The 27,481-nt window shown below is 37.0% G+C and overlaps 1 protein-coding gene across 3 annotated transcripts; it reads left to right on the forward strand.

Annotated features, from left to right (window-relative positions):
* The first annotated feature begins 5,959 nt into the window (after positions 1 to 5,959).
* Positions 5,960 to 27,406, forward strand: LOC126967969 (TBC1 domain family member 15). Of its 3 annotated transcripts, none has more exons than XM_050812699.1 (10): positions 5,960 to 6,242; positions 6,434 to 6,626; positions 7,924 to 8,343; positions 9,292 to 9,463; positions 17,328 to 17,424; positions 18,249 to 18,665; positions 20,022 to 20,209; positions 22,319 to 22,445; positions 23,234 to 23,489; positions 26,781 to 27,406. In XM_050812699.1, exons 1-9 carry the CDS (start codon positions 6,201 to 6,203, stop codon positions 23,477 to 23,479), a joined length of 1,902 nt encoding a protein of 633 aa, XP_050668656.1. In that variant the 5' UTR covers positions 5,960 to 6,200; the 3' UTR covers positions 23,480 to 23,489; positions 26,781 to 27,406. The 3 variants fall into 3 exon arrangements, with proteins under 3 accessions (XP_050668656.1, XP_050668655.1, XP_050668657.1); XM_050812698.1 differs by having other exon boundaries at positions 23,234 to 23,443; XM_050812700.1 differs by having other exon boundaries at positions 23,234 to 23,411.
* Positions 27,407 to 27,481: the final 75 nt, after the last annotated feature.

Here is a 27,481-nt window from a genome sequence, read left to right on the forward strand (position 1 = left end):
TAATACAATAATAACAACTGTTACAGAGTACAGACGATTGACGATTCACAATAGCATTGTTTTAATTTAGCAATATTAGGCCTATAGACTTGCATCCCGTGCAACTAAATAAATTGAAAAAAAATAGCATTAAAACACACTTCCAAAGATCAATTTATACTAGAATAGAGTAAACCACCACGCTTAGAGTATTTGTATTCTAATTTAAACGGTATTTTATTGGTTATCGGTACTAAGGTTGAATTAAGTTTTATTTCCTTATTTTATCTGAAACAAGATAATAACCCTTATTTTATTTTATTAATTTACTTTCTATTTTTACATACATTAAAATTTACACTTACATTTTGACCAATGGTTAAATGTTTCATTTAATTTGATTTAGATTAATACAATGTGCGCTATCTCATTCTAAAAATATAGCTATAGCACTAAATCATGCGGAACTCCACAATGTCAACCCACATATAGGTCAATAGCGTGATAGAAAACGTGCATCCATCCTCAAACAACTGAAGGACAGTGGGAGAGTCACGCTGCCGTCTTTTGACGTCAGCACAATCGGGCCAGACTCGTCCGGGTTAATTACCACACTCGAACAGAATACCGGCGTGAAGTAGCGGCCTAGTGCCGCTATGTTTCGCATAGGTTAGTGTCGAGGACCGGTGGCCATTCCCCCCCCCCCCCCCCTCCACCCGAATATGACAGCGGATCTTCAAAAGATTTTACCCCAGGAGGGTACCAGCTCTACCAGAGTCGGAGAATCCCTCCCCGAGCACTCTAGCTCGTGCTGCCATTCGTATTCTGGGGAGGGCACAGAACCGCGCATGACCAAGGACAAACGAGGCAGTAACACCACGGCACCCCGCTCCACACTCAACGTGGACTTTTGCAATATCAGGGAATTCACTCCAATTTAAACGCCGTCCACCACCACCTTGAGACGGCGCAGCCGGCCTTGTGTTTCCTTACGGAGACGCAGATTTCTCGACCCATCGATACGTCATATTTAACGTGTGTACGTTAATTACGTTAACGTAACATGTGGCGTATGGTCTGTCCCAATTGGTTGAGTCGCCAACGCGGCTCCCGGATGTGGATAGCCACATGGCGTCCTTATTAGATCTTCTGCTGACTACACATCCCAATGGTTATCAGGTCTTTGTCGATGCCCCTCTCGGAACGTCCGACCATTGCCTGGTCAGGAGTGTAGTGCCTATCGGACGCCAACGTCGCAGACCACCAGCGACCCGCCGCGTTTGGCACTACAAGTCAGCAGATTGGGACAGGATGCGTTCCTTTTTTGCATCCTACCCTTGGGGCAGGGTTTGTTTCCCTTCGGATGATCCTAGTGCCTGCGCCGTAGCCGATGTGATACTACAGGGCATGGATATTTTTATACCAAGCACTGTAGTACCGATCGGTGGCAGATCACAGCCCTGTTTCGATGCGTCAGTTAAAGCAGTAAAAAACAGGCGTATCGAACTTGGGTTGCGGCGCTGGGCACAAAGGATCCGGACTGCATAGTTCTTAATAGGAAATACAACCGTGCATCCAGAATTTTTAAGCGGCAAATCGCCCGTGCGAAATCAAAACAAGTCGTCAAATTTCCAGTTACCCGACCGGAACACGCAAGTTCTGGTCGTTGTCGAAAGCTGCTCTTGGTAACTTCAGCCAGCCGTCCATGCCGCCGTTGCACATGAGGAATGACACTCTGGCCCATACGGCAAAAGAGAAAGCCGATCACTTGTGCGCTCTTTTCGCCTCCAACTCGACTCTTGACGACAACGGAAAAACAACGCCGACCGTCCCGCGGTGTCAGAGCTCTATGCCTGAAGTACAGTTCAGACAGAAAACTGTTAGGCGAGCTCTGTTTTCGTTGGACGTCAGGAATTCGAGCGGGCCGGATGGCATTTCTCCAATCGTGCTTAGAACGTGTGCCCCTGAGTTGACGCCGGTGCTAACGCGTTTATTCCGGCACTCTTATTCTAAAGGCGTAGTCCCTGACTCATGGAAGTCAGCCCTTGTCCATCCGATCCAAAAAAAGGAGACAGTTCGGATCCGGCAAACTACAGGCCTATTGCTATTCAAATTCAAATATTTTTATTCAAAATAGGATTTAAAATCACTTATTGAACGTCAAAATCTACCACCCATTCAAAAGAGACTGCCTCAGACCTGAGAAGAATGGGCGCAAGAAACTCAGTATTACCTCCCTGCTCTCCAAAATCATGGAAAGCATAATTAGCCGTCAGCTTTTGGTATACCTACAGGGTCACCAGTTGATCAACGACCGACAGTACGGGTTTCGCCATGGTCGGTCGGCAGGTGACCTTCTGGTATACCTAACACATAGATGGGCTGCGGCTATTGAAAGCAAGGGGTAAGGCCTGGCAGTTAGCCTGGATATAGCGAAGGCCTTTGATCGTGTATAGCACAAGGCGCTCCGCTCAAAACTTCCATCATTTGGGCTTCCCGAGAGCTTGTGCAAGTGGACCTCCAGCTTCCTTACTGGGCGCAGCCTACAGGTCGTTGTCGACGGATATTGCTCGAACCTGAAGCCCGTGAATGCTGGAGGGGCCCAAAGCTGTGTGCTATCTCCCACGCTGTTTCTTCTGCATATCAATGTTATGTTGGACACCTCCAACATTCATTGCTATGCAGATGACAGCACTGGTGAAAATACATGGGCCATGCACGTCTCTCTCGGGAAATCGTCGACCAGTGCCGGGAGAAACTTGTGTCTTCTATTGAGTCCTCTCTTGAGAAGGTCGTGGAATGGGGTAAATTCAACCTTGTCCAATTTAACCCCCAGAAGACTCAAGTTTGCGCGTTTACCACACATGGAGTATTGCTGTCATCCCTGGTCTTGCGCACCCCAGTATCAGCTCGATCCATTTGACCACGTGCAACGTAGAGTAGCTCGAATTGTGGGGGACCCAGTGCTCTGTGAACGGCTGGATCACTTGGCGTTGCGTAGGGAAGTCGCTTCATTGTGTGTCTTCTACCGCATTTATCACGGGGAGTGTTCCGAAGAGCTATTTAACCTGATTCCTGCCGCCGAATTCCACCTTCGCACGACACGCCACAAGTTAGGATATCATCCTCACCATCTGGATGTGTGGCGATCCCCAACAGTGCGGTTTTCAAAGAGCTTTCTTCCACATACTACGAAGCTGTGGAATGTGCTTCCTTGTGGGGTGTTTCAGGGACGATACGATACATGGGTACCTTCAAAAAAGCGCGTACACCTTCCTTAAAGGCCGGCAACGTTCCTGTGATTCCTCTGGTGTTGCAAGAGATTGTGGGTGGCGGTGATCACTTAACAACAGGTGACCCGTACGCTCGTTTGTCCTCCTATTCCATAAAAAAAGGACAGTATTGGGGCGCCTTCAGTTGCACGTACGCATTCATTCTGTGAGATCATGTTAAGCGGAGCATACTTTTGGTCATTTGAGTATACCTACTACGGTCTTCGAGAGAACGAGACGATGTTTGTACTCTTTGAAATGACTGCTTGTGATCTGCACGATTCAATGACTTGATGCATTTTGAAACGGTTTTATCAGAGCTAATATTACGATATCTAAAATATGTTCTTTTAAGAACAAGTCCGTGTGCATTACGCGTTTACGGCTAATATGCAAGATTACACGGATTACATTAATTAAAGACAATAGATTCATTCATCTCTTCTACAAGACAATCTATTCATTCAACTCACAGTAATTCAGGCATTCTGAAATTATTCCCATCCAGTCAGCCGCTAACAAGTCACACTCAGGATTTGCGTTCAGAAGAGCGTTGAGTGGAGATGCGGGGTATAAGTCACTATGCATGTGCTCCTGTGCACCTCTGCGGAACTGCAAACAGTTCATGCTTATGGTTACGTATTTGTGCGGCACAAAATACTCACACAGCTTATCACGGGAGCATTAATCTTACCATGAAAAACTTTACAGGCAGTAGTGAATAGTCGATTCTCCCACCGAACTTCCAAAGACTTATAGCTCAGATACCCCAAGAGAAATTTCTAATTCTAATTTTAATTTTAATCTAACTAGTGCATTGTAGATCAGCCGGATGACATTTGCGTGGTGAAATCCCTTGCATTTCTAAGAACGAAGCCGAGGCGTCTATGCCATTCTCTTGCCAGTGCAATAATATGATCATGAAAGTTCAGTTTATGATCAAATGTGACCCCCAGGTTTTGATGTTAGTCGAACTTGATGGTTGCACATTCGGCCATAAGTCATCAAATAGAATTTGCTATGGTTGAAACAAATTTTATTTTTGATACTCCATCTGAGAACAGCATCTATGTCGCTTTGCAATGCAGCGCAATAAGCCCCTTACTTTAGTTCTGCAAAAAGTTGTAAGTCACCAACGTATAGCAAAAACTTATCGTGTTCAATGACTTCTGGAAGGTCATTTAGCATCAGTTGGAAAAAGAGTGGGCCAAGAAGCGAGCCTTGACCAATTCCGGAAAGCGTATGATAGGGCTGGGATTCGTATACGCCAATCCTGACATACTGCCTTCGATTATGGAGGTAGTCACCGAGCAATCGAAGAAGTCCAAGGACGAAGACCTAGACAGTGAGGTAAATCCGCGAAGGCTCTTCCTTCTATTTTACTCGTCTCATATCACACATCCTCTCCTATAAGTCATAAGCTGTCGGATCTAAAAGGAAGGCTGCGGTAAATGAATAGCTTCTTCACAATCACTATGAAATAATCTTAACTTCATAAATTATTTTGGCGTTTAGAATTGTCAACATTATTAAATAAGCTACCAAAACAATTGTCACGTAATTATAATCGAGTTATATGCTATATAACAGCATCTCTAACCACACGAAAATACGATACTAATACTGAGAAGCTTATAAATTCGGGACTCTCTCATATTATATTTAAACAATACAAATAATAATCTGTTTTTGCACTGAATTTGCATCAAGTGCTGCATTGTGTTTTGCAAAGAGGATGTTAAAACTAGGTACATAGTAGACCTAGTAAATTATATTTTAGAGACTGAGTGTTTGGCGATTAAATAAAACAACTGCTTGACTGTGAGGAATATGTGTATATATATATGGAAGATATGATTTATTAAAAAGTTACACGATATATATACAAAATCCTTAAAACTAGTTACCCAATTACAATCGTTACTTAAAAAATATTTACAAGTTCAGAAAATACACACCAATACTAGAGCTTACATTTTAACCAATAGTAAAACGTTTCATGCAATAAGATTTGAGAATAATATTATGTGTTCTATCACGCTCTAAAACTAATGCTATCGCAGTTTGTGTAAACTCGCGTCGAACCTCGATCATACGATGTCAATGAGCATTCCGCACCTACGGCTGTTGCTCATTGATTAAAATTGCATGAATAGCGATCGAGCCCTAGTCCCGACGCTTCATTCGAGGACGCTCGGCCTTGCTGTGCGGTTGTGTAACGCGGAGCATATGACTGATCACGTGAGTATATCTGCGATCGTCGAGAGAAAGTACGGTGCTTGAAACTTCACTGAGATGACTAAACTGGTGATCTGTATGATTCTATGAGTTGATGTACAGCATTATGAAATAGTTCTTATCAGAGCTAATATTACGTTATATAAAATAAAATGTTCTTGTCAGAACGAATCTTTCGGCATACGCTTATTACAGTTATTATGCACGATTACTATTTCTACGATCTATAATGCTATGTTACAAGTTAGATATTAGACATTTGTGTTAATTGATATTATTGGTTGTAGGTACAGCTACAATATTATTACATTCTTTTTAGTTCCTAGCACAGTACTATCACAAGTAGGCTATAACAGTACCTGCTATACGGTCGGTACCTACTAGCACAGAACAATAATAGTGCTTCCTACTAGCGACCTACCTAGCGACTTATCGAGTTGTCATTGTCATTTAGAGTAAATATTTGTGACTTTGTGTTGTGAATTGTGATTGCATTGGCCTTTAATTTACCTATTGTTTAACTTTTAGCTTTATTATTTTCCTCCTCTTTTACTGTTAATTGTTCTTGACTTTTGTATTTACATAATTAGTTATCCGTTTAATCCAAAAAAAAAGTAAATTATGTTTTCGAGATGGTGTAACATCATTATAATTCAGTGAAATAATTGAATTTGAAATTTATTTCGAATTACGCGTTAATTATACAAAACAATGTCCTGCAGTTCTAGTGAAGATGTACCAGATCAGTGTAAAGTAAGTATATATTGTAGAAGACAAAATATGTTGAGAGTTGAAATTGAGAAATTTTGCATAATTGCTATCAAGGAATTCTTGTTTAAATTGGCTCATCCGATACTTAGTCATATAATTTTATTTTTGCTATGCTTATAATATTTAGATAATGTTCTTTATATTATTTAAGGTTTATACAAAGCATATTTCAGGATCTCTTCACACAAGATGGGGTACTTCTCAAGGCTTGCATCGGAAGATCAATTATAGACCTGAACTCAATTGGTATGTTATGTATTGTCCAGAATGTAGATGGTGGCAAGTGCATAGAATGGAGGCCAAATGATTTGATCACAATTGATTCGGATAGCCAGGATCAAGAATGGGCTGTAGTGCACACTATTGGTAAGTGTTATAAATTTACTTTTGAATTGGTTTCCAATTCTATCTAACTCAATAAAATCTGTTTTCATGTAAGTATGTCACTTATTTTGTATTTTTTAGATGTTACAATATAAATAACCACAAAGTGACTAAGAATCATTGTTATTCTCATATTTTATAAAAATAATATATTAAATGTGTATATTGTATTCAAGTCAATATGTAGGTAGTTGTAAATTGTAGAATGGAATGTAAATTGTTCAGTCACTTCTACAGTGATCAGAGTTTTAAGAAATGTATTTTTTACATTGAACAGAAAATAGGACACTTATTGCACAAGACAAATGAATGGCTGTAAGATCATCGCTGTAACACCTCACAAGGAAGCTACTTCTACAGCTTTGTTGTATGTGGAAGAAAGCTCCTTGAAAACCGCACTGTGAAGGAACACCACACATCCAGATGGTGGGGATGATATCCAAATTTTCTGTGCACTCTTTTTGCCTCCAACTCAACTCTTGACAACAACAGAAAAACAGATTTTTTTCTTCATTTAAATTCTATCATAAATAAAACAAATTGCCCTCCATCATTGAAAGAGGAAAATATAACTTTATGATTTGTCGACATGTTCCTACACTTGTGCTCAATAAATTTTGTGGTTTATAAAATAACCTTATGTTAACCTTTACTGTTGTTGTAATGGCAGTACAAAGTTGAGACAAGTTTCATTCAATGTTTGTCTTGAAAATGCATCAGGCCAGGCCTGTCTCACTCCTTACCTACCTACACAGGTATCGAAAGAGTAAGTACACGCCGCGGCCACGCCAGCGTGGCTACTCAGTAGGGACTCACGAGCGAGCAGTCACGCACGTGCGAACTTTGTTCGTAACACACTTTAACAATCCACCAATATTTTTTAAATGGAGAAAAATAAAAAACGTCAAAATGCAATTAAATATTATGAAATTACCATTCATGACAGGTATAAGTATTCATTTTAAAATATTTTTAAAAGAATACAACCCTAACGTCGTCAAAAGAGGTTCACGCGATCGAAAGAGAAGCAACGTCTAGGTGGACAAAAAGGTAGGTTAATAGCGATGTGCTATCTGAATTGCATGTAATTGTAATGCAACAAAGGTCCCTATTTATTTAATTGATTTAGCGAAGCGAGCCTTCTGTACTTTACTATTATATATTCTTTGATCTGCTTGTTTGCGTATGTCCGGTCCGTAATCTCTGCCTGTCCGTCTGTTTGTCTCTTGAAGATAAGCATGATTGATAGCAATATACTGTATATGAATTGTTGATGTAGGTCGCCGTCAACGGACTCTGAGTGGCAACATGACGTCAGACTACGCCGCAGCAAGGGCTCGCATAATCCGAATACAAATCGATGAACTAAAAACATTCAGGATGACGAGAAACAACCAGCAAATGCAGTTTTCAACCAAGCCCGGAGTTTGGCAAAACACATTCTATTTCCAGCACGGCAATGCCGAGATTTTCCTTGCTTCTCTAAAGAATTATGTTAAGACAGTGAAAACTCGCCACGACAGGAACACATACGTTGTTGTTGAACCAACGAACGAAGCGCAAGCCTTGAACCGATCGTTCGCCGAGTTGGATATCTTTACTGAAAATACTACGGATGTTGTTTGGAATTTGGTGTCTAATTTTAAACAGAGGCCTTACGAAACTACATTGGAGGCCTTTTCTAAATTAACGGATATAGGTGAGAACTTATTTTTATAATCCTAGCACAGAACGGGCTATACACTTACCCCCTTATTCATGATAGTCTGCTAACTTAAAGCATTGCTAATTCTCACTCTGTCTTGGCTTAAAGGTCTCGTTACCAGTCCATAAAATCCAAAAAAAAAGCATTGCTAATTCTCACTCTGTCTTCTTCTATTGACCTAAGTCAGAATGAGAAAAAACACTCCTTAGCGGCTGTTTAAAGTTAGCGGACCATTATAAATAAGGGGGTCTTCTAAGTTTTTCCTTAGACACTTGGCCCTTATCTGAATTTTTTTTTTGTTATATTATTATATCACAATTTTATTGACAAAAACGTATAATAAGGCGGCTAGCTTATGAGTACCACAACGGTGCATATTTCTGCCGTGAAGCATTAATTTGTAAGCATTACTGTGTTTCAGTCTGAAGGGCGCCATAGCTAGTGAAATTACTGGGCAAATGAGACATCTTATGTCTCAAGGTGACCAGCGCAGTTGTAGTGCTGCTCAGAATTTTTGGGTTTTTCAATAATCTTGAGCTGCCCTCATTGTAATGGGCAGGGCGTATCAATTACCATCAGCTCCACGTCCTGCTCGTCTCGTCCCTTATCTTCATAAAAAAATGATTGCGATATCTTAATTTAATAAAAAGTTGTTAAAATTTTACTACGCGCTCAAATATCTGTGTATGTGGATGAAGCTGCGCGTATCAGCTAGTTAACAATACTTAAAGTTGAGGGTTCAGAGCCAATGAATCAATATCAAATGAGGAAAAAAGCGAGTTGGTTTATTATACTATTCGAGTAGGTATTTACAATTTATTAGAGATACCTTCAAACTAATTCGTGCAAATCTTTAATTTTTGTTGACGGTGCGTAAATCGAAAGTTTACAACGCTAGTAATCAGGTTATGTTTTATATTAATAAGTTAAAATTACTTCTAGTGTACTACGGTAATGAGGGCTTGAACGGAAAGCGAGATGTATCCGACGAAGTCGCGGATTTGCTGTCGAAAAGTATGAGTGCCTTGGAGGATAACACTTCTGTGACGAAATCGGACGACTATGAAGTTATAAGTGTGAAGCCGACATTACCGCCGAGACCGTGCATACCGAGGTATGTTGTATCACAATTTTGTTTACAAAAACGTATAATTACTAACAATATTTTGTTCTATTTTGTTTACTTGTAAACAGACAAAATCAACTTATGACCGTGCGCTGTTTATACAAAATTTGTGTGATACATTACAGAAATATTCTGTATCTTAATATATTATATAAATTGCGTGACACGTTGTTTGTCCGCGATGGACTCCTAAACTAATGTACGGATTTTAATGGGGATTACTTCATCGAGTGCAGTTTGGTCCAACTTGAGAGATAGGATGGTTTTTATTGCGATTTGAGACCTTAAATTATTTTTAATTCCAATATTTGTTTTGTATGGAGATATTTTCTATGAGAGAATTTATTGACGCACGGTTTGACAGTTCTGCTGTGAAACAATTTCATTATAACAATAGGAAGCATATTTTACGAAATAATTCTTGATGGTGTGAAATATTATTGACAAATTCATAAAAAAACAGTATTTTATTTATTATGTACAGAACAACGTCTGTCGGGTCAGCTAGTAATATATATAAATTACGTGACACGTTGTTTGTCCTCGATGGACTCCTAAACTAATGAACGGATTTTAATGGGGATTACTTCATCGAGTGCGTTTTGGTCCAACTTGAGAGATAGGATAGTTTTTATTTCGATTTGGGACCCAAAATTATTTTTATTTTCAATATTTGTTTTGTATGGAGAGAATTTAATGACGCACGGCTAGACACAATTTCATTACAACAACAGGGAGCATATTTTACGAAATAATTCTTGATGTTTTGAAATATTATTGGCAAATTCCTATAAAACAGTATTTTTTTTCGAGTCAGCTAAGTATAATATATAATAACAAAGGCATGCATGTATAGACTATAGAACAATAAAATACACAAAGGCGACATAAATTATTTGAGTCCTTATCGCTTGTCGTTGTAATTGTGTTAATTGAGTTAATATCTGTAGTTTCTATAGGATGGTCAGTATTTTCTGGGTTTCATTATATCCACGCCGCCACATAACAGTGTGTTTTCGGTTTTCGTAATAATATGTATTTTTATTTGATGTTTTATAAAGTTGGCAACGCGCTTGTGGTTCCTCTGGTGTTAATACAGATTCAAATTCAATTATTTTTATTCAAAACAGGATGTGAAATCACTGAAAGTCAAAAAACTACCTGCCATTCCATAATGAATGCCTCAGGCCTGAGAAGAACGGGCGCAACAAACTTAGCGCGTTTTTTTTTTCATAAAATATGTTTATAAAGTAACATTCTACAATTTAACTTATTATTTATTAGCCTGAGGGCGGTCGCTCCATTCCCGATTTGTGGTATCATTAAGAAAGTAATTTATGTTATAGTAACCTTTACCACACAGACGTTTTTTAACAATTCCTTTGAATAACGTAATACTTTTGTTTTGAACATTTTCTGGGATCTTGTTGTAAAAGCATATACATCTCCCCACAAAAGACTTACTAACTCGACTTAGCCGAGTAGTAGGCATTGTAAGCTTATGTCTGTTCCTCGTGTTAACATTATGGTTATGACAGTTTCTAGCAAATTCTCTTATGTGCCTATGAACATACATTACATTATCAAGAATATATTGAGAAGCAACAGTCAAGATGTTAATATTTTGAATTTTGCTCTCAATGATTCTTTAGGACCTATATAAATAGCGCGAATAGCCCTCTTCTGCAGCACAAATATTGTATTAATATCGGCAGCGCTGCCCCATAGTAATATACCATAGGACATAATACCATGGCAATTAATTAATAATAATTTACTTCTCTTAAAAACATAGGTTTACAGCAGCTAGTGGCCGGAGTCACCTTTTAGGCAAATAATACCTGTACCAGGTGTCTCCGTTCTTCCATTTCAGGAATGTGTTATTTTTAACAAAAGTTTTATTGACATGGTAGTGAAATAATAATAAAGATATGAAGTGAATATAATAAGGTTATGAAATGAATAAAAATTTACAATTTAAATAATATTGGGAAAGTTATTTTTGAACATCTTAACAATACAGCGACATAGATTTACAATTACAATTTTTAATTCTTAAAGAACATGTAATTACTTTTTTATTATTATAAACTTAAATCATAAATGTATGTATCTATGTGTGAGTGTGTGTGTGCGTGCGATACTGTGTGATTTTGTGAGTGTTGTGTGCATGTGGTATATTTTCTCTCTGATCTATGTAAATATTGGTTAAATTATAATATTATGTGGTTCTTAAGTTGTTGGAGTAAAATCTCCGTTGCCTCATAGTCCAGAGACTTTAACCACTTCTCTACGATTTCTTTACAATCGTTATATTGTTTTGAGTGGATATGTAGTTTCTTATTGATTTTGTTGTAAATTTGAGCTGAGAGACTTTTGTATTGTGCGCTAGCAAACTTTGTTTTGGTTCGAGGCACTTTAGTTATGTTGGGTTGCCTCCTACTTTGTTTTTTATTTATGAGATATGGTACGTCTTTATGTGTTTTGAGTGAAACATGTTTCAGTAACAGTTTCCTCACCGAGTGTAAACCGCAGTTAAGGTAAAGTTGTTCTGTAGAATATCTGTAACGTTTGAAACACACGGCCTTAATCAATGCTCGCTGCGAGCGCTCAACGTCTAAAAACTTTGTTTTTGCAGCACCTCCCCATACTGGAATGCAGTAGGTTAGGATGGATTCAACTAGTGCAGTATATATCCTGTTCAGGAGAGTGTTAGAGGAATCACTATTGTTCTCAGATTTGGACATTCTTTGGGACCACATACCTCAGCGAGCGAAAAACCCAGATTAATTTTAAAACTCTTTCAGCCAGTTGCTAAAGGTGAGGGCACCAGGACAACCTCTGATCCAGTATGACTCCTAGATTTGAAATTGTCCACTTTATTGATCTGGGGACAGTTACAGTTATTATGTTTGCTAAGTTTAAAGTCATGAACTTTCAGAGTAAAGTCGCCATCGGGCTGATTGTTATTATTAATACTGAAGCATATATAATTTGTTTTATAAGTATTTAGTGAGAGTAAATTAGACTTCAACCAAGCAGATATTTGAGCCATTCCTTTTTCAGCGCTGTTTTTTACATCTGCCCAAGTACTTCCAGAAAAGGCAACGGCTGTATCATCAGCGTACGAGAAAATTATAGCATTATCGATTTTAAGATTGCACAGTTCGTTTATATACATTAGGAATAAAGTAGGGCCTAATATGCTACCCTGAGGTACACCATAAGTTACCTCTGTAGCTTTGCTGGAATTTGGCTGCTGGCTTTCTTTGAGAAAGATAATCTTTAAAGGAAATAACTAAAGTAAACTGGTCGCCCTCTATCTATGTCAGTTAATTGTCTAATATTTTTAACCACGTATGCAGCAGAACTAAGTCTGTTCGCAAATCCTTCAATATGGAATATCCCATTGTAATTTGGAATCCAGAGTAATGCCAAGAAATACAGCAGACTCCACCGGTTTTATCACCTCCCCATTTAACAAAACACTTGCATCAACATTTTTGACATTTGGAGAGAGAGAATGGGCAGTGCCGGATCAAGCTAGCGCGGGGCTTGTAGCGAATCCTTTATTAGCGAATATTGGCAATAGTCAGTTACCGAGTGTCTGATGTGGATTGTCTTAGTAGAAAATGTTGTAAGGTTTCATGTTTTTGTCACACGAATTAAATTCAATATAGCACATCTTAATAAGTTTCACTCAAAAAAATTAGCTCAGACAAAGATGAGTGGGTCTAAATATGCGGGGCCCCATTTCAATTTCAATTTATTGCAATTCCATAAATATAGTCCTTAAATATACATTTGGAGTTAATACTATAATTATTATACAAGGCATTGTATTATGGATACCCAGTTTGGGTGTCGCAATTTGGTCTGAACAGCAGAGCGTAGTAGGGAGACCCATATTTGGAACGAAGTTCCTTACGGCAGGCTTGGAGGGGATAGGGATTTTGCTGCGCGACCGAACTGATACAAATGTGATAGTAAAACCGTAAGAAAAAATCCGTGGAAAAAAGTGCGTGGAATAAAACCGTTAAATGAGACGTGCGCAGGCGCGACAGTCGCATACACAAGCGAGTAGTGTATATATTATCAATATTATTATATTAATATATGATAACGATTATAGCAATATTAGAACGATTTTTTTGCAATTTGTGTCGATTCTACATTAGCCGAAGGAACTTCGTTCCTACCTGGTGTCCCACGACACCACATCATTTATTTTTATTTATTTTAGTTTGGCTCGTTTAAAAAATCATTTACCATTTCGCGTGGGGCCCGTACCCATTACTACTGGTGGTTAATCCAGCACTGAGTTTGGGCCGCGGTGATCACAAACCATCGGGTGACCCGTATGTATGCTCGTGTGTCCTCTCCTATCTATACTAATACTAATAATATTATAAAGCTGCAGTGTTTGTTTGTTTGAACGCGCTAATCTCTGGTACTACTGGTCCGATTTGAATGATTCTTTCAGTGTTGGGTAGTCCATTTATCGAGGAAGGCTATAGGCTATGTTTTTTTTTCAAAATTAGGGATCCGTAATAAAATTGCTATTTTGTAACACAAGGTGTAAAATCGAAAACCTATTTTTGTGTGCGCTGCAAAAACTATTGACAATAGAACAAAATGATGTACGGGCTATAATATAGGCAATATTTTATTACTTTTAAAACTATCGCGTGAATTATACTTTATATGGCAAAACAACGTTTGCCGGGTCAGCTAGTAAAAAATATAGCTACTATTTAATTACAAGCGCGTTTAAATTACAAACATATCTACGAAACATATAGTTCTCTATCAATCAAGCATCAAAAAGAATTCTAAAGGAATCAATTTTGAGAAAATAAATGCCTTTTATGCCTTTTTATCATTATTATTGTTTTTTAATTGAAGACTTATAAGAATGTTTAGAGGATAAGGAATCAGGGTTGGAATTTGTTGCAATTGTGTCATGCAGGCGGTTTTTCGATGGAGCGTATTTCAACGGTGTGAATCACGTACTATTCATAATTTTTTATACTTAAGCTAATATACGACGACCTGTATAGCCGAGTGGTTAGCGATACTACCTACTAAGCTAGAGGTCCCGGGTTCGAATCCCGGTAGGTGCAAGCATTTATATGATGAATGTGGATGTTTGTTTCCGTGTCATGGATGTTTAAATGTATTTATGTATGTTATATGAATTTATGTATTTTTAAGTAAGTATATTGTATTAAATATATCATTTTCTTGTAACCCATAACACAGGCTATATTATATGCTTAACTTGGGGCAAGATAATTTGTGTAAAAAGTGTGTCAATATTATTATTAATATATTAAGATAAGTAATTAATATTGATTCTTCCCCTCTGAAGAAGGACTCGTGGTAAATTCAATTGCGATAAAAATTATAATAATTTACATTTATCACCATAGTATGAAACAGTGGTGTGAGTCAGAATTGGCCCGTTTTGACAATATTTGGTTACATTACTAATTATATATACAGGAAGGGCTGATGCATCACATAATAGAAACGTCCGGAATTCAATTGAGATAGACATTTTTTATTAATCATCATTATATAAACTACAATTACTATGTTGACATAAAAAGAACTGACGAAATACTTTGAACTGAATTTACATTTTACATATTATATTTGTTACTTTTATTGTAAACTTTCACGGCCTTACAAATAAACTTGGTATAAATTTATACCTGAGAATAAACCAAGAATATGCAAAATGTTGACTATATAAAGTAAAACTGTCATTACAATGATAATTCTAAGGTTTTCCGAATACCAAGCAACCTTGGATAAACGCAGGAAATGTGATATGTCCGAACAAACCAATCATAAGCTATATGTCTATTTCTAAACATTTTGCATTGATTTATTCCCAGGTATAACGTTGTGACAAGTTAATTTGTAAGGCCGTCAATAAAAGAATATAACTGGGACAAAAACAATCTTATATATAGTACTATTAATTAATCATTCTGGCAAAACAATTATTGATAAGAAAATGTTGGTTACACTGCTCCGGAGTGTGTTGAAAGTATTTTGACTACATAAATTTATTTAATGTCACTCTTTTAAATCAATATTTGCAACTTCATCGTTATACAAATCATTTCAATTACAAATTATGGAAAGCGATGCAACAAAAATACTCAAATATCAAATACTTGATGCCTTACACGAGTATGTCAAATAAAGTAAATTTATACGTGGAAGCAAGAGTTACTGACTACAGTGGCTGCATCAATAATATATTCTTTACTAGCTCTCCCGACAGACGTTGTTCTGTATATTATAAACAAAATAATATTTTTGGAGGAACTTGTCAATAATAGAAAATATGTCTAATAATTGCTTAAGATTGTAAAATTTCTCCCACAATAACAACACCCACTTCGTCCATGGTGGGTGAATTAAACCTCCTTGCGTGTTCACCGGCAGGTATTTTGTCAGCTCGAATGACAATATTATGGCTATTTGATGGACACGAACTCGTTGCATTCTAAGCCTATATACATCATTGTCACTCTCAATCTTATGTGATAAGTCATAACTTATGTGATAAGTCATAAGTTTGAGTCTACATAAAAATAATCTGATAGATAGTTAACAAGTGTTGTTAATCTACCAACTACAGTTAGATAAAATTAAGTTTATTTTGTACCTCCTGAGAAGGATATAAAAATTCTTATTAGTTATTCATTTTAAACTATTCTTTCAATTTGATTTCTGAACGACGGGGGACACATCAAAGGAAAAATTAAATTGTTGTTTTTATTTAATTCTGAGCATTTTCATATTTATTCACCTTTTAAATCTTCCCTGGACTTCCACAAATAGATACCACAGACTGGGAATGGAGCGAGAACCCTCACGCTATTAAATAATTTTTTTTTTTTGTACGATATTACATTGCAATCCATATTTTTCTTAAACTGAGGCACACTATACGATTGGGTGTTAGTTTTTGACGTTTAATAGGTGAGTTTGAATCCTGTTTTAGATAAAAATATGTGAATTTGACTGCATAAGTTTATAGATCTAATATGGATGGACGATGTATATTATATATTGCATGGTATACTAACATAAACGAATATTTTTATTCAAAATAGGATATAAAATCATATACTGGTTATTGCGCCGACGCGAATCGTAGACTTGGAAAATCATACACATTCACTGTTGGACCTTCTGTTGACCTAACAACTAGACGGCTACCTAGTTTACTTTGGCTTTTCTTTGGGGTCATCGGATCAATGCCTGATCCGATGCACCGTACCGGTCACGCGCCTAACACAAACCGCTTTTAAGGTTCCGGCGCGTGTGGCTTGTCGATGCGGATTTTTTTTACATCCTTCCCGTGGAGGCAGATCTATGTAGTATGCCGATGTAGTACTGCAAGGTATGGAACTCTTCACTCCAAAGCTCCTGCAAAATGGCCTCTCGCCAAAAGCAGGTGTGCTATCAGGCTTGGGTCAATGCGACGGTATCTAACGATGAAATATATACCAGCCTACCATTCCGCCACTGAAAGATTGACGCGAAAGAGAATGCTGACTTCCTGGCCTCCCTATTCGCGTCCGACTTAACTCTGCATGACCAAGGTGCACCACCACTTATTGCTCGGACTGTTCGTGATCTATTACGATGTCAAGCCACATTTACCAAACGAAACGTATGTTTCAAAGTGGATATGGACAAGTGTGACAACTCAAGTCTCTTTCAATTACCACAAAATAAAGTGCTCAGTCGCCTATAAGTGCTAAGTCGTTAGTATTCATTTCAAAACGATGATAGAATAGGACTAACAACTGCTTTCTTATTTCAGGGGCGCCCCACTGTCCACAGAGAAATGGGAAGGCTTGCTGGACCCTGATGGAAGAATATTGGAAGTGGATGGTGTTAGACAGCTAATATTCAGAGGTGTTAGTATTACAATTTATGTAAATAATAAAAGTTTAAAAGCTTTCAAGGAGCTGAACTTTTTTGTCGGATTACACATATGGTATAGCGAAACTGAAGTGGCAGAGGGCAAGGCACATAGCTCGACAGACAGATGGTCGTTGGGTCAGTAAATTCCTCGAATGGCGTACAAGTACCGGAAGAAGCAGTGTTGGTAGGCCCTGCCATCAAAGTGGACCGATGATCTGGCCAAGATTGCCGAAGTAGGTTGGATGAGGGCAGCGCAGGACCGATCGTCATGGCGATCTTTGGGGGAGGCCTTTGTCCAGCCGTGGACATCTTCCGGCTGAAATGATAGCGAGTATTAGTTTTCTATGGAATCGAATTTTATTTACTATTTCATTAAAATTATCCTGAAACCCTAATAGCCTCTATATCTACATCCTTTGAAGTATTTAGCCCATATATATTGTATATTTTAAATTTTGCTTATTTTACAAAATATAAAAACCGCAAGACGAGTGGGAGGCTCCTTTGCACAAGATGCCAGCTAGATTATGGGTATCACAACGCTGTTTTTTTCTGCCGTGAAGCAGTTATGTGTAAACAATATTGTGTTTCGGTCTAAAGTGCGCCGTATCTAGTGATTTTACTGGGCAAATGAGACTTAACATCTTATGTCTCATATGAATTTGTGTAATGGGCAGGGCATATCAATTACCATCAGCTGAACGTCGTGCTAGTCTCGTCCCTTATTGTCATAGAAAAAAAGTCATGCAAGGCTGGTGCTAATGATTTTGGTAGAATTTTGAAGACATGTATTGATACTGTGATTTACGTATTTTAGGGAGTCGCACATTCAATAAGACACTCAGTATGGAAGTACTTACTCGACTACCATCCGTGGAGCTACACTCACGCGAAAATAAAATCGCTGCAGAAGAAAAGAACAGAAGAATACTTCACCATGAAGCTGCAGTGGAAGAGTATGACGGAGAAGCAGGAGTCCCGCTTCAGTGAATATAGAGAACGGAAGAGTTTGGTTGAGAAGGACGTGAATAGGACAGACCGAACGCATCCGTTCTTCGCGGGTGATGATAACCCTAACCTGGTGACGTTAGAAGACATCTTGATGACGTACGTCATGTACAACTTTGATTTGGGCTATGTGCAGGGCATGAGTGATATACTGGCCCCATTGTTGCTCTTGCTGGGCAATGAGGTGGATACATTTTGGTGCTTTGTCGGTTTTATGGAGAAAATTGTGAGTACTTTTTTTTTTAAATTATACCCATAATTGGGCAAAGGTTTTACAGGGTTATTGAAATTTTAAGCTTTGAGGATAAACTGAAGACTTTGTGAAATTGCACATTGATATGTTAGCTGTAATGGGTGGATCTCTGTTTTTTTGTAATTCACAAACACTAGTCCCCTTATTCATAATGGGTCGCTAACTTTAAACAGCCTTTTAGGAGTGTTTTTTCTCATTCTGACTTAGGTCAATAGAAGAAGACAGAGTGAGACTTAGCAATGCTAATGCTAGGAGTCTAACAAAACACTCCTACAACCCTATTCGAATTTGTACATTTCACATAGTTATCTATCTATCTGACTTCACATGAAAATATTTAAGTATATGAATAAAGTATGTTTGTTAGTCTCCATATCCTCTGTAATTCCTACAAATTGTTATTTTTTTTATAATTGTGTTTTGCAGCTTAACTTTTGGCCATATTATCACACAGGGTGTGCATTGGTTTTCTAGCTAGGTAGGCACTGTAGATCTAACTAGTCGTTGTTGCGCGTTAGTCCGACAATACGACATAAGTTGTATGAAACGCTGCTTGCTTCGTGTATGCAATCTGTAGACTGCCTGCAGTAGGTAGTAAATTAACTTTAACACTAGTTCTATATTTATTTAGGTTCATAACGAGGTACTGCCTTATTGCCTATATGATATGCACGACCCTGTTATCACAGCAATTAATATTCATGCAGAACTAAATCTATTCGAGAAGGGACAATAATTTTATGAACTACCTTTTTAGTTTCGGTATTTTTTGTACAACACACTGCAAGTGTCTATGTCAAAATATTAAATGTACAGTATTGACTTTGTTAAGATTTTATTATGTATATTGTTCCCTATTAAATACACTACTACTCATAATTGTATTCAGATTGGAATCGTTGGTTACATGTGAATATGGTCTAATTGATTCATTTAATAAACTAAAAACGGCACTAACAAATAAATTACGCAGTTCAAATTATATCTTGCCAAACTGTAGTTACAGTTTTTTCAGAATAATTACGATGTCTTTCAGTGACATGAGACTGCCCGGAAAATTATCAAAATAGACGCAAAATTATCGAGAAACGTCGATTAAATGATGTGTCTATCTGTTGTAGTTTTTTTATACGAGGTTTTATTTTTTCCATGAGGGACTCTACCCCCGCACTAAATTTACAGTACCTCGTTTAAAAATCATGAATTTAAACGATTTTTCTCGATAATTTTGCGTCTATTTTCATCATTTTCAGGGTGGTCACATATCACTGAAAGACATTGTATTTCTTTTATATGCCCATTAAATCTTACTACTCTTAAATTTTTCAGGCGTCAAACTTCGATATGGACCAAGCTGGTATGAAACAACAACTGCTAAACTTGCAATTGTTGCTATCGTTCGCGAGTCCAGACTTGGCCAAACACCTCGCATCTAAGGACTCGGGCAATATGTACTTCTGCTTCCGCTGGCTCCTCGTCTGGTTCAAACGGGAATTCTCGCATCGAGATATCATGAGGTCATCGTGTCATATTCTGTTATTATCTTAAGCAGTTCTCTTCAGATGAGTTAGGTTTTTACATTTCCTACCGCCCACATTCTCTTGCAACACCAAAGGAACCACAGGAGCGTTGCTGGCATTTTAGAAACGTTTACGCGCTTTTTCAAAGGGTCCCTTGTATATGTCGTATAGCCCTGGAAACATCGCACAAGGAAGATCATTGCACAGTATGGTTGCACGTGGAAGTTCCTTGAAAACCGCACTGTGAAGGCATGCCACATCCAGATGGTGGGCGTGATATATATACACACATATTATAAAGCTATTTTGAATATTAATATTTAAATTTGAATTCAATCGAATTCGTTTGCAGTTTTTTTTTATCGACACAACATGTTAGTCAACAAAACTTGAACCATGAGAACACGGTATCAGAAAGAGACCACGGATCTCCGATTTTCCACTCTTCTTTACATACATACCTGTCTCTCTCCACTAACTTCAATCATTATGCTTCATTATTTGTAGTATTTATAGGCCGAGGCCTTTTTGGCACATCCATTATCACAGTGACGTATTAAGCAAGCGCGGGGCCCGTAGCAAATTCCTTGAAAGAGACTTGATCTATATTGGAAATAGGCTGTTACCGAGTGTCTGACGATTGTCTTAGTAGGAAAAGTTGGAAAGTTTGACGTTTTTGTGGCGTCAACTGAATTAAATATACCAACTTCTCAATCTTAATTTCACTTTTTCACTTAAAAAAATAACGCTCAGTGAGAAATGAGTGGGTTTAAATATGCGGGGCCCCCGTTCGCGGGATTTCCGTAGCAATTGCTACTCTTTCTAAGTGGTTAATCCGGCACTGCCTTATCAGATTGCTAATCGACCTTTTAAAATACTTTTTATATGAAAATAAGGGACGAGACGAGCAGGACGTTCAGCTGCTGGTAATTGATAGGCCATGCCCAATGCAGTGCCTCTCAGGATTCTTGAAAAACCCAAAAATTCTGAGCGGCACTACAATTGCGCTCGTCACGTTGAGACATAAGATGTTAAGTCTCATTTGCCCAGTAATTTCAATACCTGCGGCGCCCTTCAGATCGAAACACAGTAATGGTTACAAATTACTGCTTCACGGCAGAAATATGCACCGTTGTGGTACCCATAAACTAACCGGCATCGTGTGCAAAGGAACCACTGGTGAATAACATTCGTTTTTAAAATAACCTGGTTAGTTAGAAATAGTAAAATTTTCACATCAAATCAAGCCAATCCCACAATTATTATTAAGCACTAGCTGACCCGACAGACGTTGTTCTGTATATCTATACTAATATTATAAAGCTGCAGTGTTTGTTTGTTTGTTTGAACGCGCTAATCTCTGGTACTACTGGTCCGATTTGAATGATTCTTTCAGTGTTGGGTAGTCCATTTATCGAGGAAGGCTATAGGCTATGTTTTTTTTTCAAAATTAGGGATCCGTAATAAAATTGCTATTTTGTAACACAAGGTGTAAAATCGAAAACCTATTTTTGCGTGCGCTGCAAAAACTATTGACAATAGAACAAAATGATGTACAGGCTATAATATAGGCAATATTTTATTACTTATAAAACTATCGCGTGAATTATACTTTATATGGCAAAACAACGTTTGCCGGGTCAGCTAGTAATAAATAAAATAATGTTTTAATATGAATTTGTCAATAATATATCATAACATCAAAAATTACTTCGTAAAATATGCACCCTGCTGTCGTAATGAAATTGTTTCACAGCAGAACTGTCAAACCGTGCGTCAATAAATTCTCTCATAGAAATTATGTATGGACACATCAAAGGAAAAACAAATTTGTTGTTTTTATTTAATTTAGCAGCATTTTCCTATTTATTCACCTTTGAAACCTTCTCTGGACTTCCACAAATAATTCAAGACCAAAATTAGCCAAATCGGTCCAGCCTTTCTCGAGTTTTAGCGAGACTAACGAACAGCAATTCATTTTTATATATATAGATAATGGAATTGCAAGTCGTGTCCAGCTTGTATGAGACACTGGGCGATGTTCTTTGCGCGACTTTCTACTTTCATTCGCTCTCTTTTTCTGACCAAAGCACCTTCAATTTGCAGATTGTGGGAGGTACTGTGGACTGGGTTGCCATGTGCTAACTTCCATTTGATTATAAGTGTTGCCATACTTGACGCTGAAAAGGATGTTTTGATTAGTGGTGATTATGGATTTACTGAAATACTTAAGGTTAGTTCATGAGTCTTATTTTTTTTTGTATAAGAGGGGGTAAACGGGCAACAAGCTCACGGGATGGGAAGTGGTCAGGCAACCACCCATGGATAGCAACGTTAGGTGTCAAGAGATGCATTGCCGGCGTTTAAGGTGGGAGTATGCTCTTTTGAAGGTCCCTAAGTCGTATCGGTTCGGAAAAACAGCAGCCCGTAGTTGATTCTACAAAGAGGCTGTGCGAAGCAAGAAATTTCAAATGCCAACGTGATGCGGGTGGTATTTTTCATTTGGACGTAATGTCCGGTGGTTCCACCATTCGGCCATTTTACTTCAAATTTAAATATAAACTATTCTCAAGGACGCTCAAAATAAGTCAGATCCAGCATATAATGACTGCCGTCAGACTATTGAAATTATAAATTTGAATGTATCGAAATTTATTTAAAAAAAAAAACAGATGCATGCTGATTTTCTTCCACCCGTCCTTCTCAGGTAGGCATTCATTTCCGAATGGGTAATAGTTTTTGACTTACAATAAGTGATTTCATATCCAATTGGTGATTTGTCAGATCACCCCTAACCAATTAAAATTTTTGTCAATATATATTTTTTGTACTTTGAGCGCTAAGTAATTTTAGAAATATGCAGAATGCTTTTTCAAATCAGTACCACTGCTGCTTCCAATAAACTCTCCCATTCTTTATTGGGCTCTTTTTTTTTATAAAAGCGCCATTATTGGTAGTTCTTTACACCATCGGAATTGATTTATTACAGATTAAATTTACACCACTATTTTTTTGTTACAGCATGTAAACGACTTATCGATGTGTCTGGATGTTGACAAAATACTAAGCACAGCTGAAGGAATATATCATCAGATTATATCAGCACCACACTTGACAGACCAGATAAGGATAATCCTGGGGATACCCACGGTGGGGGGCAGGCCGGAGCCAGAACCTTCCTCCAGCGAAGAGACAAATGGTAAAACGGATGAGCAGTCGGACATGGAGGAAGTTATGTATCAGATAGGTTTAGATATGAACTTTTGAAGACGCACTGGTTTGTTGAGTAGACTATCAGAGCATGGCTTGGTTACTAACGTATAGGTAGTGGTGATGGGTTGTGTCTAGAATCAATACTGTTATATCTACATAGGATCCAATTATGATATTGCAAAACATGATTTTAAGAAGCAGAGCTAATGTGCCATAGTATATAACTAATGCCGAAATCATTTAGGAATGAAATTTACAATAGCACACGAAGATATCTGGAAAGACTGCAAAGGCACCCAAATATTTAAGTAATCGGACAGCCTGGGACTAGATATTGATTATTTTATAACAATAACAGTGCAATATTGCATATTGCTCTTAGAGCGCCATTTATTTCTGAAGCGGTGGTAGTGTAAGAAATGACATCAAAAATAATTCCGATGGAATCAATTTTGAGAAAATAAATGCATTTTAATAAACTTGTTATATATTTGACAAAGATGAGTGGATGTCCCCGCTGGAGGGGACACTCGACACGTGAAAATTATTTTCCTTCACTACATCTGTTTAGAGTAACATTTTACTGAAAACCAAAAAAAAAATGATATTGTGAGCAAAGCAATAATTGTGCGATTAGGTGTAAAATTTCAAAGGGAAAGTAGTTATTTTTATTGATATTCATCTTTTTGTGATTCGGAGTAATTATTGCTATACAGCGTAAGAGTATGTATGTATGCTTGGATGTTGAAAACTACGCAACGGATTTTGATAGATAGAGTGATTCAAGAGGAAGCTTTATATTTTCTTTTCATGCATAATATAGGTACTAGTAAAACACTAATAGTTTTAGAGGTTTCTAATATAATGTCGTAAAGGAACACATTTTTTTGGGCTTACATTGCAAATGCTGACTGAACCCTATGAGACAGATACAACTTTGAGCATTTAAAAAGGTGTACAAAAAGGTCCGCGATGGTATATGTCTATCTCTCACCCACAACCATTCTTTATCCTTATTTTGTCTCAAGCGATTTTAAGTAATACAGCATTAATCCTTATTCAATTAAGAATCTTAAATACATTGTGCATTTAATATGGATTAATATGGCCTTAATAGCATGTAATTTAAATGAATATTTACGAAGATATTTCAGATTTAAAATGAATGTTGAGACATGAATAACGGGATCAATTGGAAATACTCATGTCATAATTTTAATGTTAACTTTTGACAGAACAAAGTCTGTCCAGGCAGCTAATTAAAATATAAATGCAATTATTATAATGGAACTTTCACACACTTTGACTGGACTACTACTTAGGTGACTCTATTCCAAATGACTCTTGCAATTTCTCCTGTAAGAGCATCCACTTTTTTCTGGCTTTTGCAAGCCCAGGTTTCACAGACATAATCCCATACAAGAAGTAAAACAGTGAAACAGTGATGTCTTTCCATAATTTATTTAAAAGCTCAAAATTTGCGCCAAGATGCTATCCATAAACTACTTCATAAGTTTTATGGATTTTTAACCCCCCTCCCATACTTGTTACGGGTTGGTACATTTGTGAAGTCCCTCCCCCTGCTGCGACGTCACATTTTTAAAAGTAATGAAATGAATAAGTATAGATATTTAAAAAAAAATCGTGTCACTCGCCGACTACTTAAACCTATATATGTATATACGCCTTATATGAAGATCGAGTTAGAAATATTTCTACAAATCATTTGAGTTTTCTTTAGTGTTAATTCCGCAAATATTGTCTTTAAACAATTCGACACGTGTTGTCTCGTGCCAGATTTTGGCGAGACAAGACATCCTGAGGATGCCTCGTGTAGAGGCGAAACACGTGTCGAATTGTTTAAAGACAAATATTGGCGGAATTAACACTAAAGAAAACTCAAATCATTTGTATAATTATGGATTTCCGCAAAGTAACGCCTACTTCAATAAATTTTCAGAAAAATTTCTTTAAATTTTGTTTTACATATAACTTTCGAGTTTAATATTTTAGCATGTAAAGTCACATAGCTTTTCATACCTCCCCCCATCCTTTGTCACATAAACCCTCCCCCCCACCGAAAGTGTGACATAATTTATTGATGGCCCCCAAATGGCAATTATTGTTTTAATTACTTTGACCATGAGATTACTTGGTGATACAATCTGACCCATATACAGATATTCCTTTACACCAGTTTTCGAGTTCTTCACCATTGATGATCTAGACCTACTTCTTGGCCAATCGTAATAGTGAAGTGTATTTGGAGCCACAACCTGAGAGTTAACCAAGACACACCAAGATTTACGAACGGTTGGCTCAGTGGATGAGCGCTCGGACGGAACCCGAGAGGTCGCGGGTTCGAGTACCGCATCGTTCATAAATTCCGGTAAACTACCAACACCTTGGAAACAAATAGTGATCTAAGAGAGAAGAAACACACCTTGTATTTTTAGCACTCTAGAAAACGCCTATTTAGGTAGTCTTAGAAGTAAGCTGATTTTAATTGCTTGGGAAAATGTTTGCCAATCACAGAAAAATTTCGCATATAATCATAATACTGATCTTTTACAAAAGCAGCAATTGAGTAAAAAGCAACTCATTTTTAAATTTACTTCTGTAATACAGATAAAAGAAATACTGTAATAGAACAGTACTTTAATTTTATCCTAGAGCGCCCGAATTGACGCACGCACACGATTTACACGGCCGCTAAACAACCCTAGTCCACCCAGACATATATTCAGTATAAATTCCAAGGACACCACTGAGTTACTTGTTGCTGCTGTTCTATTACCTATACAGTGGTTATAGGTAATGTCTGAACTTCGAGTAACCTTTAAAACTGTTAAGTATTTATTTTAGGCATAGGTACTTACAAGCATTTTTTTTATTTCAATAGTTGTAAGTATAAAAATCACTAGGTATTGAAAAATCCGTCGACCTTGGTGAACTTTCAGAATTATTATTTGTTTGTGATGTTTTTTTTCTAACCGCCTGTTTGTTTGTAAAATGATAAGCAAGTTGTAATTTTATCGTTAAGTATATTGATCAGCATGTTTTCACTTAGTAGAATAACACAAGAAAGTAAACTTAAGTTGTAAGCTATGAATTGACTATTCTTTCAACCAGTAGATAAGAATCTCTTAGGCAGTGTCCACATATATAGGTTTTCTTTGACACTTAGCATCACCTCCTTAGTATTTTGAATATTAAACTAGCTAACATCATGCTGCCAGGTTGTCTACATGCTAGTATATATATGATATTCTCTTTCTTACATTACATTAATTTTATAACTTGTGCTTGTATGAAATATATTTAGGTACTTCAGTAATAAGATTTTTTTTTGCAGGTTACACTAGAATATAATGGACTACATATTTCAGTTGTATCGAAAACAGTATGGGCTTTACTAGCGTAAATCTTGATTGTCCTTGAAATAATTATATGTAACTATCTAACTTTCTTGGATTTCCTTTAAAAATCATTTAACTTCTACTTGTTTTTAAGAAAATTAGAAGGCTGTATTTTTAGTATAAAAAAAATTAGAATGTATGAATAGAGTGATAATTTTGATATTTTTGTAAAGTATAATAAATAGAATATAAAAATTACATATTTTGTTATTGTTAGTGTGTTGTAATATACAGTATTTGTTGATTATATACATTTTAAACAAAATATAATGTACAATGTAATGATGGTTGGTGCCAGAATTCAGATGTTAATAAAAATAATAAATACCTACATACAAGATTGTGATGCCAATCCCCCACTGAAATTTATTCTTTTAATGGTTGTTTTGTTTGAAATAGAATACAATTTATTTAAGCCACTAAATATAGTGAGGATTTGTTTTTATTTTCGGTTTATTTTTAAGTATTTTTCAATTTAATTACTAGAAATTGTATTGTTACTATTATAATCTTTGTTCTGCTATTTCTTTTATTATTATTAATTATAAATCTTCTATACTTACATGATAACTTTCATTTATAAACCACATTCTAAGTCCTTATCTCCTTTGAAAAAAATAAAACAACAAAGTATGTA

This window comes from Leptidea sinapis, chromosome 14 (genome assembly GCF_905404315.1).
Source record: "Leptidea sinapis chromosome 14, ilLepSina1.1, whole genome shotgun sequence".
Lineage (NCBI taxonomy): Eukaryota > Metazoa > Arthropoda > Insecta > Lepidoptera > Pieridae > Leptidea > Leptidea sinapis.